We start from the raw sequence: 20148 nt of genomic DNA on the forward strand, positions 1-20148 counted from the left end.
TATGCCAATGAAGATTTCTAAAATATCTAATAAGTTAGCAAAAATTAACAAACTTTTAGTGGCTACAAAACCCAAACATGGAGCATACGGCAGAGGAAACTATGAGAGGCAAGAACTACACACTTGATTGCAGCACATCCTTCCGGCTGCCTATGCATATCCCTACCGAAAGAAGTCTGATTCAGTTCAGGTATAGGCTATAGGTTGCTATGAGTCACAGGGCCCTCCCACACCCCAAGGGGTGAATGTAGATTAATCTAAACCAATCTATTAACCTCCTTTGCCAGTGACTGGCTTATGCATGCACACTGGCTGAGCTTGGGTCAATGGGATTCAACTGGAAGTCTGACGGGCCACTGGGGAAAAGGATGTTCTCCCTATATCAACAATAAAATTCATGAAGAGAATTATTTTTCCTGCCTTTTGACATACCTGCGTAAGGATGTGATCAACTGGAAGTGTGGCAGTCATTTTGCAATGGTGGGAAGACGGGTCTGAGTGTGAATGTCAGCATGCAAAGTATAGCAGAGCAGAGAGATGAAGGGACCTAGATCGTTTCTCACATTGTTGACCCACTATGAATTCATGGATCCTGGAACTACTCTATTTCTGGACTTCTCATTTCCTGAGATAGTAAACCTAGTATTGTTCAAGATACTATTAGGTGGCTCTTCCATTATTGGAGACCAAACGCAACCAAGGTAGAAGGTGTAGAAAAGAAATATAAACATCATTATCTAAAATGAAGCTGTATTTCTCAAATTTGAAGTGACAATTCTGCTCCAGCAATTATGCAATCAATCTAATGATCAATGAAAAAATTCTGGAGGCAAGCTCCTGCAAATATTCTCTTACCTAGAACTTCCCCAGCAAGTATGTTTGTTGCACAAATTAATGCTATCCTTGTGCTTCTGTTCTTAGATTTGGGGTAAAAATTTTTATTATACACACTTACTAGAAAGTATTATGGTTTAGTTTATAGATTTTGAAATCTACAACCAGATTAGAATCTCAGTTCTGCCACTTAATAGGAAGGACTTAGCCAAATTACTTAATCTCTGTGAGCTTCAATTTCTCATCTATAAAATGAAGTTAACCACCACCACCAACTTTGCAGTGCTATGGTGAGAATTAGGTGAAAGGAGAAGGCTTTAAGCAGAGTGGCAGGGATATACACAGGCACCTATACACCAGTCTCCTGTATCAATCATGCATTCTGTTTAGAGCACCAAGTTTAAATTCAAATTCAAATCCAGAACCATAATAATTTTATGGCTCAATGTATATCATACAATTTCCCACTCATTACCTGTTCCAATATCCATTTTGTATATGCAAAACCCAAAGGTTATAGAGGAAGGAACTTGCTCAAGGTCAGAGTTTGGTAACAGCAAAAGTAGGATGTAAGCACAGACCCTCTGACCCCAAAATCAGAACTCTGCTCATTTTGATTCTATGCATATGCTACACTGCTTTGGGTTTTGTCCAACTACTAACCAAGCCCAATACTACTCCACGCTTTTTCCCATACATACTATCCCTATGAAATTACCCTAGTTTTACTTATGTTATCCATTTATAAAATTCTCAGTTTACTCAGGTACATATATAAAAAGACAAAAGTATAAACAGAAATACGTCATTACATTACATGTGCAGATACACTCACCATACAATCACTGAGAATCTACATATATACATTAACAGCAAAACCAAATTTGATTCTTACCTTCGTAAGATCCATTCCAAGTCTAACCTGTGACAACAGATGCATGATAACACTCTTGTGCTCTTCCACCGACCCTGCCTCCCCTTCGTCATCTCTATCATCATGTGAATCGAAAAGGTCTAAAATAAAACACATCTTCTTAGAGTGGTGTTACACTGGGCCAATCTGTGCTGGTACCAGTATTATAAATGATTTTTTTCAAACAAATATTTTTAAGGAAAAAAAGTTAAAACTCTCAAAGGCTGCTTACCAGCATCGCTTGTTCCATTGGACATAGAAGAATTAAGTGATTCTGTGGTATCTGGACGCTTTAGACTATTTCCCGAGCTGCTGTGTGTCAAGACTGAGGCAGATCCAGAGGAACTAAAAAATATTAATCACCTTCTTAAGCTTTTTAAGGAAGCAATTTAAAATCACAGTAAGACGTTAACCTATAAAGCCACTTAAAACCAGTATATGCAGATAACTGACAGAAACAAACTAGACCTTTAAAGTTAGCTGGTTATATACATATATATGCTTGATTCTCTCCCCATCAGCTTCCTGTTTTTTTGCATGGTGTATGCTCACATGTTGAAAGGCCATGAAAAATTAGTAAGATTTTGCCTCTTCATGTAAGTTTAAAACTTGAATTCATTTTCCAAATTTGTTTCCTTGCATAAATGTAAGTATGTCGTAATTCTTGGCGACAATTTCCAGAACCTCAAAAATGATAAATCTATTAATTAGTCTCAGAAAGATGTATTTTTGAGATCCTTTGAAAAAGCCTACAACGGGTAATAACATCTTTCCTAGTCAATAAAAAACCATATTTGAAATTAAAAAAATTAACTTTTACAAGTAAATTTATGGTAAGTGGTATTATGAGCTGATTAACAGGGTCTAAAGAAAGCTCCCTCTGTTATACAGCTCTGATCATAACCTACCCAGGACTAGTATTTGTACATTAATAAAAGAATGATCTAAGTTTACTTATTAAGGGTAAAAATAGAAACCAAATTTCTCATACTGCAGGTATTATTTATAAAATGGTACACACATTAAAGTCTTTTATTGCAAATTTATAGATGCAAAACACCACTGTTCTTCAGTTGCTAAGTTATGTTCGACTCTTTTGTGAACTCCATATACTACAGCCCACCAGATAGGCCACTCTGTCCGTGGGATTTTCTAGGCAAGAATACTGAAGTAGAATATCATTTCCTTCTCCAGCAAAACACATTATATATTCTAATTGAAACATAGTTTGCCTTGATTACTTTCTTTTGATTTCTTATTTAATGGTAAGCATGGTATTTTTAAAGAGCAATTTTAGGTTCAGAGCAAAACTGAGCAGAAAGTACAGAATTCCCATATGTACAACTTTCCCACTATCAACATCCTGTACTTGGTAGTACATTTGTAGCAACTGATGAACCTACATAACATGGCATTATCACTGAAAGTCCACAGTTTCCAGTAGGGTTCACGCTTGGTCTTGTACATTCTATGAATTTTGACAAAAGGATGTTGTTAAGTGTCCATCATTGTAGTTATTGCAGAGGACAGTTTCATTACCCTAAAAATCTTCTGTGCTCTGCCTATGTTAGAACATTAGTTTACAGAGAAGTTATCATTACGACAGGTCTTTAGAAACTGAATGGTGGAAGGACTTAAGCTTTCAAATTCTCTTCCTTCAGGGAGAGAAACTGTAGATAGAAACTTGACTGGAGAGCTAGAAAGCTAGTGGTAGCAGCTGATGAGCAGCAGGTGGCACACAAGCTCAATGCCTACAGACATGAGACAGAGAGCATCAATGTGAGAATGGTGGTGATGGTGGTGTAACTGCCAAGTTGAGTCTGACTCTTGCGACCCCATGGACTGGAGCCTGCCAGGCTCCTCTGTCCACGGGATTTCCCAGGTAAGAATACTAGAGTGGGCTGCCATTTCCTTCTCAAGGGCATCTTTCTGACCTAGGGATAGAATCAGTGTCTCTTACATTGAAGGTGGTCTCCTGAATTGCAGGCAGATTCTTTATGGCTGACCAACCAGGGAAGCCTAAATATGTGAATAGGGTCAGGTGGGCTTCCCAGCAGTAAAAGAATCTGCCTGCAATGCAGGAGACCAGGTTCAATCCCTGGGTTGGGAAGATCCCCTGGAGGAGGAAATGACAACCCACTCCAGTATTCTTGCCTGGAAATTTGACAGAGCCTGCCGGGGTACAGTCCATGGCGTCTCAAAGAGTCAGACACGACTGAACACTCCCCATTCCATAAGACAATGGAGACCTGGAGCCAGCATAGTCAATTTGAAGGGATTTACACTCCCATTATTTAAAAAAAAAAAAAAAAAAAAACAAGTCAACAAACACTGTGCTGGCCAAATTAAATACCTATAGTCCCTACTAGTTTTGGAATCTAGATTAAGGCATATAAGGATGCATGAAGGTTCATAGATCATATGTTTGTTATGAGGTGGGTACTGGGAGAGCACAAAGAAGAAGTTTCTAAGGAGAAAAAAAAAACGCCTATGAGCCTGCAGGTAACTTTGTAGACATGCCTATTACAGGTACAACAGGTAAGCAAGCACTTAAAATTTAAGGAGTACCCCTAAAACTGGGGCCAGAGACTATCAGTGATGTAGTAAGGAGGCTAACCATATCATCATCAAGCTTTTAATAAATATACTTAGGTTTCTACAGGATAGATGATTCATTTTGATACTTAATTTGTTCTATGTTTCAAGTAATAGCTAACGTCCCATGAACCAGACCTTCTTTAATTATTTTTAAGGAAACAATGATTTAACACTTCAAAAATCAATAATAATCTTTATTTTGGAATTTTCTCCCAAATGCCTGTTTTCTTTTAACCTATTATAAAAATTATTTTTCAAAATTAAAGTGAAATTTCTACTGGCAAACTGTTAATAATGGTCTTGTAATAGTTTACTGCCGCACATACAAACATTAAGAAACCAACATGCTAAACCTAACTCTTTCTGCTGAACTAGTCTTCTTGAATTGTGGGCCCAAATCTCTTTTCCTCTCATGTTTGTAACTATGTATTCACCTAATGGCATACATTTTACGTTTCTCACATTCAAATGTTGAATTTGATCTACTATGTAATAACACTTCCCGAATTAATAATAGTCATTTTCCTTATAAATTTTGAGATTCTGAACAGTTATGGTACAATTACATGTGATACTGTATTTCTCAGTTCATGCGCAAACTTAAGAGAACTGAAGTGCTACACAAGATTCCTTATTAAAAGAAACCAAGGTTCAAGGTCTAAGTTTGGCTGATGGTACTCAGCTTGCAAATTCACATATAATCTGTGACAAAATTCCAAATTCCAAATCTGTATTGTATTTCAAAGCAAACCCAAAACTGCAACGATAGCACTTACTCTTTGAGATGCACAACAGTTGGAAAAAATACCCAACAAAAAGTAAGCCAGTTACATCTACAACAAATATAGGAACATTAAAGCAAATAAATGTTAATTTGCTTTCTATAACAGCTATCGCTTACTGCATACTTATTATAAATGCCAGACATTACTGTAAGCACTTGATTGACATGATTGTCATCTACATGTTCACGACGACTCCTTGAATTTGAAACTATTATCATCCTCATTTTACCAACAAGGAAACTGAGGATTACACTGGTTAAATAACTTGACCAAGATCACACACCTTTAAAGCAAAACAGATTTAGAACCTATTATTTCTTTCTAAGATTCCAGAATCCAAAGTCTAATCATAGCAACCTATATTATACTAGCAGGGATAAAAAGGACTTTGCTGACTGGCTATCATGTAAGTGGGCTTCTCTGATAGCTCAATTGGTAAAGAATCCACCTGCACTGCAGGAGACTCCGGTTCGATTCCTGGGTCAGGAAGATCTGCTGGTGAAGGGATAGGCTACCCACTCCAGTATTCTTGGGCTTCCCTTGTGGCTCAGCTGGTAAAGAATCCGCCTGCAATGCAGGAAACTCGAGTTCGATCCCTGGGTTGGGAAGATCTCCTGGAGAAGGGAAGGGTTATCCACTCCAGTATTCTGTCCAGGAGAATTCCACAGATTGTATAGTCCATGGGGTCACTAAGAGTCAGACACAACTGAGTGACTTTCACTTTCTTTAACTATTATGTAAGTGACTTCATGTGTAAAGAAAGGCCTTTTCTGTACAATAGAACATACCTAGAACATACCTAGCTTTGATCTGACAGTGTAAAATAGGTCAAATGTCACCTAATAAAAGAAAATCTACCATCACTATCTGCTAAAATCTGCCTACTTTGTATCTCTGGAGTCCACATGCTTCCCTCCATTCCTATGCTATGACCTTAGCTCAGGTTATCAACATTTCTCAATGTCCTACCCAGTTTTGGCTGGTCTTCCTACACATAATGCATTCCCACTGCACTCAATTCTGTACAATTTAGGCATATTTTTCTTATTCATTTTTCTAAAAGGTAGACCTGACCAGCAGATGCCATCACTTGCGAGAAAATGTTCAAAATTCATCAAAGGCTAAAAGGACTCCTTTATGACCTGGCCCTTGTCAACCTCTCCTGTATCCTGTATCTTCTTAACCACTCCCCACAACTTATAACCACACTCACTAGCTTATAGCTTCTCAAAGAAACCAAGCCCCTGCTGCCCCCAGGCCTTTCTTATTAGGGTTCCAGCTCCATGAGAACAACATTTTCCATTTCCCCCTCCTCTTCTCACCCCTATGACCCTTCTCTCTCATCCATGTCTCATCTTAGGATCTCATTCCCGCCATCCTCTGTGAATCCTTTCTTCTCAGGACTTCAAAATGCTCCCAATTCTTCCTGGGCTTATTCTTCCAAAGCATATTTCATACTGAATTATAAAGGTCCGTTTTCCCCACAAAAGACTGTAAGTTCCTGAGGGGAAGGATTGGCTCTTGTTTCACTTCTGTATAAGGTGGCGCTAGTGATAAAGAATCCACCTGCCAATGAAGGAGACACAAGAGACATGGGTTCGATTCCTGGGTCTGAAAGAGCCCCTGGAGGAGGACACGGCAACCTGCTCCAGTATTATTGCCTGGAAAAATCCATGGACAGAGGAGCCTGGCAGGCTACAGTCCATGGGGTCCAAAGTCCTGAACACATCATTCCTCTACCTGGTTAGTACAGAGCCTTACTTATAGGTACCTGAATACCTTCACTCTAATACAAAACAAGTAGTAGTAACCTCCTCTTATATGAATAATTCCTAGCATCCTCACTTTCATTTGACCCTCTCCTAATGTTGGTTCTATAGAAATAAGGCCCAAAGTTCAATGAACAATACTGGCATGTTATCACAACTGATACTAACTTATTCTATTTGAATTAAATCGGGAGTAAAATCAACATTCTCACAGAACTAGCCTTGCTCAGTAAGTCAACTGAAAATAAGCTCTTTTCCATTTTTTCCAAATAATTTTTAAAGGAACTTGTTTAACACGTTTTTCAAAATCAAATCACATTTTTAAAAATCAGGAGACTCATTTCAATACAGTTAGTTCACCTACTCACTCTATTAAGTGCTTTGGTGATGAGCCACTCTGATGAAATTCATCTGCATCATAGAATTCATCTTCACTGCTAGAGTAAGAGAACTCTGGGACTGTGTTTGGAGACAAGTTGACATGGCTTGGAGAAGTCAGACTGCTACTAGGGGGTGAGTGGCCACTGCCTAGAAAGTTAAAAGAGTTTTAAATTAAGAGACAATGTTGGTAATAGAAAGGAAGATATTAGGAAGATGGGGTCAAAGCAGACTTATTAAAATCAAGAAAAGAGTTAAGTTGGCCGAAGTCCCTACACTATTTGTAAAGAAAATCAACATGTAAACTAGACAAAGAAAAAGGCAAATCACATTATAGAATGGGACACAGCCTTCTAAATAAATGAAAAAATGCTATGTTTCTTTGGTAATCATCTGGGGTTCATTGTTTCGTAATAAAAAATAACAATGAAAGTATCAAACAGAACAGTGAAATATTGAGAGCAATTTAAAAAGTATTTATTGAGCATCTAAGGACTCTCAGGCAATTTATGCCAAACTGCTACCAATGTCTGGTGGAGAGTAAAGTCACTGCTGACAATCTAAAAGCCAATGCCATGCTTCTAGAAGAAATAAGAACAGCAGCAATAAAAATGAATCCAGACCCACCCATGGATTTTTAGCCCATTCCACGGTCTACGCTTCAACAGTTACGAGAGCACATCCACCTGCCACACTCAGTTACCATGTTCACAAAGATATTTTTAAAACATAAACACAGAAAGTTTGCTGCCTAAATAGGCAAAGCTTATTGTGTGAATGCCAGAGATAGTTCATCTTAGCAAATGACTTTAAAATCTTCTCCTCACCCACCTGCCCTGCTCCATACCAGCAATAAGATGGGAAATAAATTTTCCCTTATTGAAATAAGGGGGGGAAAATGACAGAGAAAGGAAGAAAGAGACCAGGAAATACAAATGATTAAGTAATATGCAAACAGTCCTGGCAACCACACAAAACTGAAAATGTATTCAAGAAGAAAATGAGTTAGAATGGGAACTGCAATCCAAAGAATTGAGTTTTCCTTATGAGAAAAAACTTTTTATGTATTAGTGACCGAGATGAAGGAAAGAAAGATGAAGAATTTAGGCTGAAAAATCAAACAAGACATAAACCAGAAAAGATTTCTTTAAGTCCACCTACTCTACAATGTTATATTTTTATAATGCCTCCTGAAATAATTTATCCTAAATTATTTATCATTATTTATAACTAATTAATGACTCTAAACTTCATGTACATAAAAAATGCAAACTTTTTCAAAGTTTGTAACTGACTAGTATTTTATATTTCCAAATGGATATATTTTGGCTATTTCAAAATTCTAACATAATTCCTCTTTATAAAAAAAGAAACACAGATACAATTTTTAAAATGGCAAAGTGTAATGATATACACAAAAAAGTCAGCTAAACATCTCAATCTTATTATTCAAATTGCTTATCATCACTTTACAGTTTCAAATAAGAGAGCTCTTCTTGTTGCTTGCTTTTTTCCAAAATTAAGAAGACATATGGTTCAGGCTGTTAAATATTAAAAATCCAAAGTAACAGTATCAGCATCTTTACTAATTCAAATTTCATACTGGGCTAAAAATCACAAGGTAGCTTTTCATTATTACACAGGAAATTCCCACCCAGGAAAGAATCTGTGGAGCAATAGCAGGAGCTCATCTCCCATGTCCTTCATGTGGTTTTGATTTTGGCCTCCAGGTGTAATAGGGACAAAAACCAAGTGCTCCCTTGCGTTTGGTTCAACTGATAACTCAACATCAACCTGATTAGTTTTAAAATAAGGAATAAATCTATACTAACATTGATAGTATCCTTGTGAATCAGAGAAAAAAATAAAGACCAGGAATCTAAACAAATTCAGAAAATGCAAATTAAATCAAGTATCCTTTTATGCTTATAAAATTGGTGAAAAATGTGACCGATAAATCTATCCATAAAAATATATTATGTGCCCAAGCTGCTGTTGAAGAGTATTCCCTGAAATACTGCTTATAACAGGAAATTACTGTAATCAACCTAAATGTCCATCAGCAGGAAAACAGCTTGAGCAGCTGTAAAAAGTATGTTGCAGACCTAAGTGTATAAACACAGAAAGTTCTCTAAATGGTTCTCGGTTAAATGAAAATTGAGAAAGTCACAGAACCGTATGATCTCATTTAGGTTAGAACAAAAACAGTAATAAAAGTATGCAATACAGGTAGACATGTACATACATGTATGCAAACAACAAACAGTAAAGGAGATTTACAGCTTTTGTTCTCATACTTCTGTATTATTTGATTCCTTTACAATAAGAAAGTATATAAATCTAACCTGAGCAATTTTTTAAAAAAGTCAATACATATCTTCAAAATAAATCTCAATAAATACACAAAATTCTGCAATAATTTATTTCATATAAATTATCAGTTCAGTTCAGTCGCTCAGTCATGTCTGACTCTTTGCGACCCATGAATTGTAGCACACCAGGCCTCCCTGTCCATTACCAACTCCCGGAGTTCACTCAAACTCACGTCCATCAAGTCAGTGATGCCATCCAGCCATCTCATCCTCTGTCGTCCCCTTTTCCTCCTGCCCCCAATCCCTCTCAGCATCAGAGTCTTTATAATTATTATTAAATTTCTGGTTCAATCACAAAGCTAACCACTTCATGGATGGAACTATAAAAGTAAAACTAAGGTATCTCCAATGCAAAATATACCACCTTTCTTCAATCTTTTCCCATCCGTAATCAAACACAAATCTCAAGTGTTAATGGGCAGTTATGAGAAGTAAAGGAAGCACACAATCTGTACCTGTACTATTTGGTGTTGGAGTCTGATGATGTCCCAAGGTTGCTAATACAGGTCCAACTGGTAGAGAAGATGGACGCTGCTCTGACTTACACAACTGAGTAGGTTCTAGGAGATTTAAGATGTGAAATAAGTGAGAGAAAAAGCCAAACATAACTTTTAACTACAACTCTGTGGAATTCAAAATCTTAAAGACCAGTAACTTTTGAGACTATATTCCAGTAAGTCACTTGTCATGCTGCTACTCCTTTCCGATGCCCTATCCTCTTTAAACTCAATGATGGTAGGCTACCGAGTACTGAGACACTAGGTGGGATATCAAGGACTAGTCAAGATAGGCCAATATCTTAGCACAATTGCTCTGTACAGCCAGCAAATGCTTCTGATGATAAACTGTTTCCTCCCTGAGGATGGGCTTCTCAAATGGCTCAGAGGTAAGGAATCTGTTTGCCAATGCATCAGACCTAAGAAATTTGGGTTTGACCCCCAGGTTGGGAAGATCCTCTGAAGGAAGGTATAGAAACCCACTCCAGTATTCTTGTCTGGAGAATCCCATAGACAGAGGAGCCTGGTCCATAGGTTGCAAAGAGTTGGACACGACTGAGCAACTTAACAAGCACACAGCATGCACCCGAGGATTAAACCACATGTAAAATCTAAAATGTGGCACAGTACTTCCTCTTTAGTCTCATGACATATTATGCTCCTAATTTTCTCCTAAGGAGAAAAAATTCCTAAAAAGACCTCACATACTTGTAAGTAATTTTAAACAGATTTTTTTTTCCCCAGTAAAATTTCTGACTTAACTTCATCACTAATGAGAACATTTCACCCAACAACTGAAATGTTGGATGCCACAAAAAAGTACACTTGTATAATTCAGAGTTATAAAGAATACACAAAAATAGAACATTTCTGGGTTACCTTCAAGTAGATCAAGGTATATTATGTTTTCCTTGGTAGCCATGAATCCTAGGTCATAGGATTCAGTCCTATCAGCTAATCCAAGTAATCATGTTTGTCTTCCATCTCACTTTGAAAACCAAAACCTTTTGAATTGTATTTAAAAAGCTCCAATCCCCAAAATAGTATGATTTTTTTCCAGTTCATTTTTGGCTGTATTTGTGTGTGAGATCCCTTTTACTTTTTTTTTTTTAAAAAAAAACAGAGCTCTTCAAGATTACTACAACTGCCATTAAAAAAAAAAGATTTTTTTTGTCATTAATGAATCTGTGAAACAATTTTCCAAATACTATACTATACCTGGAGGTAAGACAGTCTGGGAAGGCATTGTGTTGACCACAGGTTCCAAGGGACTAGGTTGATATATTGCATCCACAGGATTAATAGTACTCTGAGGTAAAGAAACACAGTATAGTTATTTTTATTGTAATTACCCTTCTGGTGTTGACCTTCCCAAATGTATGAAATGCCCACATTTCTGACAGCAAAGTCCTGGGAGCAGCTATACAGACATGTTGGTCAAATTTCAAGGAGGAAATAAAACAACTTTACTATACAGCAGGCTAAGAGTTTCTTATAAAAAATTTTCTCAAAAATCATAGTAAGGAGGAAAAATGAATCAATCTGTCACATAGAAAGGTGAAGCCAAATGAAAACACATGGAAAGAGTTGTAGAATGATTTCAGGAAGCCAAAACAATAAATTCTCAATTCAACTCAGTGCTTCTCAAATTTTTAATTCAACACAAATATCAAAGTGGGGAGAAATGCTCTTACTTTGTTATTAATGAGCATTATACCTACAACGACCTAATACACTTGCACCACTATAATCTTATCTTTACATCCCATACTATAGCCACCTTCCATCAATGTGTATTGCACTGTATAGGCATCTAGTTTTACAGTCACTAAAGGCAAAGAAACTTGTCTCCTAATTAGTTGTTGCGGGGAAACAAGCTTTTTTTTTCTTGAGGATTTAGAAGGAAAAAAAATACTCAAATATGTAGTTACATTTGAGAGAGAGAGAGAGAAAAAGCCTAGGTTTTCTGACTCCAAGCCAAGAAACTATTTTGCCAGCATAATGGTATTTTAAAAACAAGACTCCACAGCTTCCTGATTTTTTTTTTTTTTTTTTGGAGGAGGGTGAGATTTTAAACCAAGGTCTTTGCCAAAGTAAAGTTTAAATCCACCATTTAGAAGATGACATTAGATAAAATCCAAGAAATAAAAACTTAAATTCTTCAGCTTTCCTTGATCTGGAAAACTAAACTTCAAATATATATTAGGTAGAGCTTATAACAGAAAATACTAAAATAGAATTAGAAAAGATGTATTTTTACTGATGAATGAGCTTCAAAAGCATTTGTGAAAATTTAAAAGCACCTAACAATGGAAATTGAGATAATGGGAAAGTTTCTTATAGCATTCTTATTTAATACCTAAGTTAATTTTTTTCTTAAACCCCCTCTCTGTATATAGAAAAATCACTAAATCAGATCTCTTAAATTAAGTAATTTAAACACAAGAATTCTGTCACAACAGTCTACCTACCATAAATATTCTAGGCCTAGGAAATAAAGGACACAGAGAAGAAACTCTGAAAACAATAATTAATAATTTGTAAAGTGGGTAAAGTTCCAAAGCATTAGGAAAAGCACAGAAACAGAGACTTAAAACTTTAATTCCTAGAATCCTTGCTCTACCAGTGACCTGGCAAGTCTAATCTGCTGTGGGCCTCACCTTCCCAGTGTATAAAATGAAGAAATATCTGGATGCTATGGTCTCTAAGGGCTTTTTAGTTATTACTTTAGGATTCTATTTTCAGATACCAGGCTGGGCCATAATAACTAAACAAGTGTCTCAACAATCCTGGAACTGTCCTTAGAATATATTTCTTATTTTTACATAGTAATTTTTCTCTAAAGGGACCCAGGTGCTTTAACAAAGGCAAAATCCCACTTCTAATACTTTGAGCCACAGGAACAAGAACATGCTGCCTCCTTATTCCCACCTATTACATTAATGTAAGTAAAATTTATAAAGATGCTAAGAAATAAAATAACTTTGGAAAAATGGACCAGAATTCTATCTTTTGAATGCAATGTCCCATTTTTCAAAAGCCTAAGATTATTAGGCTTGTCAATCCCACAGAACACTTTTAGACTTTTTAAGATGTATGTTAAAGGTACCAAATATTTCTTGCTGCTGTTGTTAACAGAAAACACAACTATTCTACACATATCTAACAATCTGTGATCGATCAACTTCAGGCTAAAATATGTCAAATAATATTCTATGCTTTGCTTTAAAAAAGAACGTGAAGAGCTTGAGAAGTGCGATTCAATACAAAATATATTAATTATTTAAGTGAAGTCGAAAGTGAAGTTGCTCAGTTGTGTCCGGCTCTTTGCGACCCCATGGTCTGTAGCCTGCCAAGCTCCTCTGTCCATGAGATTTTCCAGGCAACAGTACTGGAGTGGATTGCCATTTCCTTCTCCAGGATTAATTATCTATATATACATGTATATACAGCTAACATTTATTGAGTACTCTGTGCATACTATCTTACAACAACCCTCTGAGGTAGAAGTCACTTTTCTTTATAGATGAGGAAAAGAAGACTCAAAGGTTAAGTAACTTGCCTGTAGTCACAGCTAGTAAGTGGAAGGGCTACGTCCTAGCAGTCTGGGTTCAAGGCCTAAACCATAAACAACTCCTCTTTAAAAAAAAAAAAAAAAAAGAAAAAAAAAAAACCCTTAAGGAAAAATGCTATGGTCCCTAATCAAATGATTCAAATATGTCTGTTTTCTATAAGTTTAGGTTTTCTATGAGTATAAACTTTCTAGATGTTTTTAAACTGCAAATAATCAAACATTTTTGGTATGCTTTATAAAACTTGTTTAACATAATAAAAAGTAATTGATTTGCTTTGAGGGAAAAGAGATAAAAATAACTGCCATCATTAATTTTCCTTAAGGTGTTAGGGGTTCCCATGAAATTCTAGACAACTTACATAGTCTTTTTCCATGAGGCTTATAATCTTAACTGCTATCTCAGGAAGAGGTATATTATATTGTATTGTGTTTATATCACATAGTTCTATTAAATCACCAGGGCTCAAACCCTGAATTCATGCTGTGAAGAGAAACAAATATTTCAATGTGTTTAATTCAAATTTTTAAAATGTTTCTCTTATCTCTGTTTTCTCAAGAAATATGTAAACAACATAGACATCTAACTTGGTGTTCATTTTAAAGCAAATAAAAAGATAACATACTCATCCTTTCAAGTATAATCATAAGATGGTTTTGAAGATTTACAAAATGAGTTTGCAGACCTCTGGCATTTGTAAAGCCTCAAGACTAAAAAAAGAGGTTGCCTCATGCTTCAAAAATACAGTCTGAACACAAGTCACACATGTATTATAAAATCAGGGAAGCTTAAACTGCAAACCTTCAAACTCTAACTTTTATTTCCAATAAAATTTTCTTTTAGGTGCGCAAGTTGAATATAAGGGAAGACTAAAAAACCAAGGGGAGGAAAGAAGAGAAAATGGCTATATGTGAAAAAATTCACATTGCAACCTGCTGCTACAAAAAAGCAGTATACACCACAGCGGCTAACACAGCTAACACAATACACAGAATCTAAAAAGAAAAAAAAAAAAAAGAAGAAAAAGAAACCTATAAACATATAATTAGATTAAGATATGTTTCAGTACTGTGCCCCCTACTTTCATTAGAAACAGTTTGCCAAGAAATGTAGCATTGTGAGTTATGCAGTATTTAGTCATAAAAGCCGCATTTTTACACCATGATTAACCCATCAAGTTAACACATGCAAGGTGATTCAATAAGAACCAATACTTAATTTTAAGATCTAAATTTCCCCTCCAAATGATTGTTGAAAGACGGCCAACTGTAAGAGCTCAAGGAAAATTGCAAGAATCAACAATAGAGAGCAGTGAGTGGGTAAAAAGAGGGATTTGTGTTGAAAAATAAGTGGAAATTCAGGCTTCTCCTGACATAACTGGTTATTAATGCTCTGCAGAAGTAAAGTGGAGTAAAGATTAGATTAAACTTACTATAATTCCATCTGCGTGATTCTCCGCAATATACTGGTCCTTAAGGAGAAATGTTAAAAATATTAACTTCATTCTTTCATTTAAGTTAACACCTTGTGTACTCTCTTCCCTAGTAAGAAAGCTTATTTTACTGTGTAATCAACAATGTTAGAAAACTACTGATCTGTTTCCACTAAGATAGTTTCACTTGTCCATTCCTAGCCAAACAGAATTCTAACCAAAAACATGGAAATTATTTTTCTATACAGGCATTTAATTATTTGTAGAAATATCCTATTGAACTGTGCAGGCACATTGGTACCAATGATTAAAGTAGATACATTAATTGAGGATTAAAGGTCCTAAATACTTCTGGGTTTAACTTTATAGCAAATTATTCCAACTCTCCACACCCCCAATCTCTTACTGTACTTTAAAGATATGACAATCATAATTACTATAACCACAGAATGATGATATAGGGGTTAACACACACTACCTGGCAGATATTTTACATACAGCCATAGACCTCATAGATATTCCAGTCCACCACAATAAAACAAATATCACAATAAAGCAACTAACACAAATTATTTGGTTTCCCAGTGCACATACAAGTTGTATTTACACTATCCTGCTAGTTTATCAAGTGTGCAGCAGCATTATGTCTTAAAAAACAATGTCCATACCTTAATTTTAAATACTTTATTGCTAAAAGATGCTAACCATCATCTGAGCCTTCAGTGAGTTGCAGTAGTAATATCAAAGACCACTGATCACAGATAGCCATAACAAATACAGTAATAATGAAAAAGTCTGAAATATTATGAGAATTACCAAAATGTGACAGACCACAAAGTGAGCAAATGCTGTTGCAAAAATGACGCCAATAGACTTGCTCGACACAAGGCTGCCACAAACCTTCAATTTGTAAAAGGTAGTATCTGCAAAATGTAACAAAGCAAGATATGTGTGTATATTAATTCACCTATTCCACCTATAACTCTATCAAGTAGGTACTATTATTATCCCCCTTGGATAGATGAGAAAACTGAGAAAGTGTGAGAAACCAGGACTCGAAGACATATAGTTTAGTTCCAGAACTTATGCTCCTTAAGACTCGTCTCTCCTCTCCAAGGATGTATTTAAGAAGTTGGTGGAAAGTTATTGAACGTATTTGATCCTGTAACTATAATCCATCTATTAGTAATACACAGACAATATATTTAGCTTAAAACTGTTAATGTTTCAACTCCATACTATCAGGAAGCTTTCAAGTTTTAACAGAAATTGATATTTGGTTTTGGTTTTAAAGTTAACAGCCAAGTTATATCTCATTTATGTTCAACTCTTTAACTATGGAGTTTACTCAGAATTTACAACATTGAAGGGTCAATCAAGAACAATTTAAAGATTAGGGGATAATTTTTTTTAAAGAAAGCATTAACACAGCAGGCCTGAAAGAGCTATCCTTAGAAAAGCCTGCCTACAAAGTTGGCCTTTGGCTGGTGTCTGGGAACTTGGATTTTAGGAGGGTTCCCAGCACCCAACTATCATAAGGGTACTTCACTGTGCCTGAACTGCTTAAGCAACCCAAATGGTTGATTTATGCTGAACACCTGCTTTCCTTTGGGGACTCTGGCATTTGGTAAGTGCAAGGTAAAGAGTGCTTACAGGACAAGACCCCAATAAAAACGTTGGGCACCAAGTCGTTAATAAGCTTCCCTGGCAGACATTTCACATATGTTGTCACAATCTGTTGCTGGAGGAATTAAGCACACCCCTTGTATGACCGCACTGAGAGAAGACTCTTGGAAGTCTGGGCCTAGTTTCCTCTGAATTTGGCCCCATATGCCTTTTTCCTTTGCTGATTTTGCTTTGGCTCCTCTGCTGTAATAAACCATATCTGTGAGGACAGCTACATGCTGTGCCCTCCAAGAACATCACCAAACCCAGGGGTGGCCTTATAAACTGCCAACACAATGCATACTTCCTTTGTATATCCTTGAAAATAAAAGCATGTTGATAAGTACGTAATTCATGCTGGGATTTGCACAAGTAAATTAACTATGTATTTACAATATCCAAAGTTTCAGTAATTCTTAATAGAGGCAGTTGAAAATAAAATCTTGAGAACTACAGAGAAAGGAAAATTTTAAAGTTTCTTGCTCAGATATTATTTTATTTTACTTTTAGTTTTCTACTAACTTCTAAACATTAAATTGATTTTTTTCCAAAGAATTTCTCAGAAATACATGTTAAGTGGCAATAAAGTGGAAAGAAACACATGGGGTAGATTAAAATTTCCAAAAATGGCCCCAACAAGAGGTAGAGTTCATGGCCCCTATCCTCAAAACTTGGTGATTGTCTCTACCAATAAACATAACAGAAGTGACTACGACTTCTGAGACCAGGTCACAGAAATGCCTTGTCTTCTTGGAACCCAATCACCACACTGTGAGAAAGGCCAAACAATTGTAAAAAGAACTATGTGGAGGAGAACCTCGGCTGCAGCTCAATTTCCCAAGCATGTGAGTTAGTCATCTTGAAAGTGCATCCTCTGGTACCTCCCCCTCCGCCTGAAGTTAGGCTAACAACAGGCACTGTGTGAAACAGAAACAGGTCATGGGGCCTACCCAGATCACCCCCAGATTTGTGAGCAAGATAAATGACAGCTACTTTAAGACAGATCGGGTTTGTTATATAGCAACACATTATTGATATAGTATATCATATTATCTAAGAAAACCACCACTTTTACTTCTGGTGTAACTTAAATAAACTTAAATATCCAGTTTTAAGATAAATAAGTACTAGGAATGTAATGTACAACATGATACTTGTAACTAACACTGCTGTATGTTATATATTAAAATGGCTAAGAAAGTAACCTTAAGAGTTCTTATCACACAAAAATTTTTTTCTATTTCTCTGATTTTGTATCTAAATGACATAATGGATGCTCACTAAACAGACTGTAATAAACTTTTATGATGTATTAATAGTAAAGTCAATCACACCCATAACTTACACAGTGCAGTCTCCTGTATCTCAATAAAACTGGAAGAAAAAAATAAATATCTGACAATTTTTCCCTCAAAGTGTTCTCAATAATAAATGCTATCTACAGGGTATTTTAAGGCAGGGTTTACTATTTTTGTTACTGTTGTGCTTTATCTTTCAAGGCAGAGTCAAATCTAGATGAACCTACAGACTATTAAACACCTTAGTACCAATCCATTCCCATCATGAACTTAAGGAATTTTGTTCTATTATTTTAAAGGGTTTACAACACTCATTCCCACCCCACCCTACTTTTCTTTTTAAAAATTTTATTGTTCTTGTTTTGTATGTAAACCACAAGTTGCCTTTTATCAGGGTCAGCTAAAGCTCAATTTCAAGTACTACTGAACCAGAGATTCAACTGAAATCAATGTGAATTATGTTAATTAAACAAAGAAAGGACCTAATGTTACTTCACACTTAGATTATAAATATGTTTATCTGATTTTACACCCCTCATTCCTTAACACAATGGATATTCTCTTCTTTAAACAAACCAACATGACTGAGATCTGGAAATATGGTCATAACAAAAACACCAGCACAATATAATTTGGGAAGACTTTTGACCAGAATTATAGACTCCAGATGGTGACTGCAGCCATGAAATTAAAAGATGCTTACTCCTTGGAAGGAAAGTTATGACCAACCTAGATAGCACATTCAAAAGCAGAGACATTACTTTGCCAACAAAACTCCGTCTAGTCAAGGCTATGGTTTTTCCTGCGGTCATGTATGGATGTGAGAGTTGGACTGTGAAGAAGGGTGAGCACCGAAGAATTGATGCTTCTGAACTGTGGTGTTGGAGAAGACTCTTGAGAGTCCCTTGGACTGCAAGGAGATCCAACCAGTCCATTCTGAAGGAGATCAGCCCTGGGATTTCTTTGGAAGGAATGATGCTAAAGCTGAAACTCCAGTACTTTGGCCACCTCATGGGAAGAGTTGACTCATTGGAAAAGACTCTGATGCTGGGAGGGATTGGGGGCAAGAGGAGAAGGGGACGACAGAGGATGAGATGGCTGGATGGCATCACTGACTCGATGGACGTGAGTCTGGGTGAACTCCGGGAGTTGGTGCTGGACAGGGAGGCCTGGCGTGCTGCGATTCATGGGGTCGCAAAGAGTCGGACACGAATGAGCGACTGAACTGAACTGAACTGATAGACTCCAGTATTTTAAAACCATGCCTACTGACAAAATTTATGAAATATATTCTCATCTTTCTAATAAGGAAATGGAGTCTAATGAAAGCTCTCTTAATTATGGGCCTATACATGTGCTTATTACATAAATTAAAAAATAAATATGCTATGGAGATGAAAGAAAATTTCCAATTCAGTTTGATGACATTCAACAATGGGACTAGGACAACTGGATATCCACATTAAAAAAAAAAAAAAAAAAAAGAACTTGGATCCATACCTAACACCACAAAGATTAACTCAAAGTAGATTATACATTGACTTAAATGTAAGAGCTAAAACTATACGACTCAAAAGAAAACACAGGAATAAATCTTTGTAATTGAGGCTTAGGCAATGATTTCTCAGAAAAGTCACCAAAGCCAAAAGCAATAGAAGACTGATAAATTGGATTTTATCAAATTTAAAATTCCCATGCTTCTCAGGACACTATAAAGAAAGTAAAAGGACAACCCACAGACTTGAAGAAAAATTTCTAAGTCATGTATCTGATAAGTTGTATCCAGAAGACATAAAATCACCCTTACAACTAAATAATAAGATTAAAACAGCCATCTAAAAAAATGAGCAAAGAATGTGAACACTTTTCCAGAAATGCAAATGAAAATCACTACGAGACACCACTAGCATGGCTATAATCAAAAAGATAATCACAAATGTTGGTGAGGACGTGGGGCAAATAGAACCTTTACGCATTATGAAGAGAATATAAAATGGTGTGGCTGCTTTGAAAAGTAGTCTAGCAGTTTCTCAAA

The 20148-nt window shown here is 36.2% G+C and overlaps 1 protein-coding gene across 8 annotated transcripts in view; it reads right to left on the reverse strand.

The window, feature by feature from the left end:
• The window catches only part of OSBPL9 (oxysterol binding protein like 9), a 164466-nt gene that overhangs the window by 13341 nt on the left and 130977 nt on the right, over positions 1-20148 (reverse strand). For 6 of the 8 annotated variants that reach the window (XM_025289470.2, XM_025289467.2, XM_025289469.2 and 3 more), the window contains 6 exons: positions 15151-15189; positions 11365-11455; positions 10105-10209; positions 7268-7427; positions 1980-2092; positions 1730-1848 (listed from right to left, as the gene is read on the reverse strand). In XM_025289470.2, coding sequence (XP_025145255.1) covers positions 1730-1848; positions 1980-2092; positions 7268-7427; positions 10105-10209; positions 11365-11455; positions 15151-15189 — 627 coding nt within the window. The remainder of the gene's footprint in view (positions 1-1729; positions 1849-1979; positions 2093-7267; positions 7428-10104; positions 10210-11364; positions 11456-15150; positions 15190-20148) is intronic. The other 2 variants (XM_025289471.2, XM_025289468.2) reach the window with 1 other exon arrangement.

Source organism: Bubalus bubalis, chromosome 6, assembly GCF_019923935.1.
Source record: "Bubalus bubalis isolate 160015118507 breed Murrah chromosome 6, NDDB_SH_1, whole genome shotgun sequence".
In the NCBI taxonomy this organism is placed as follows: Eukaryota; Metazoa; Chordata; class Mammalia; order Artiodactyla; family Bovidae; genus Bubalus; species Bubalus bubalis.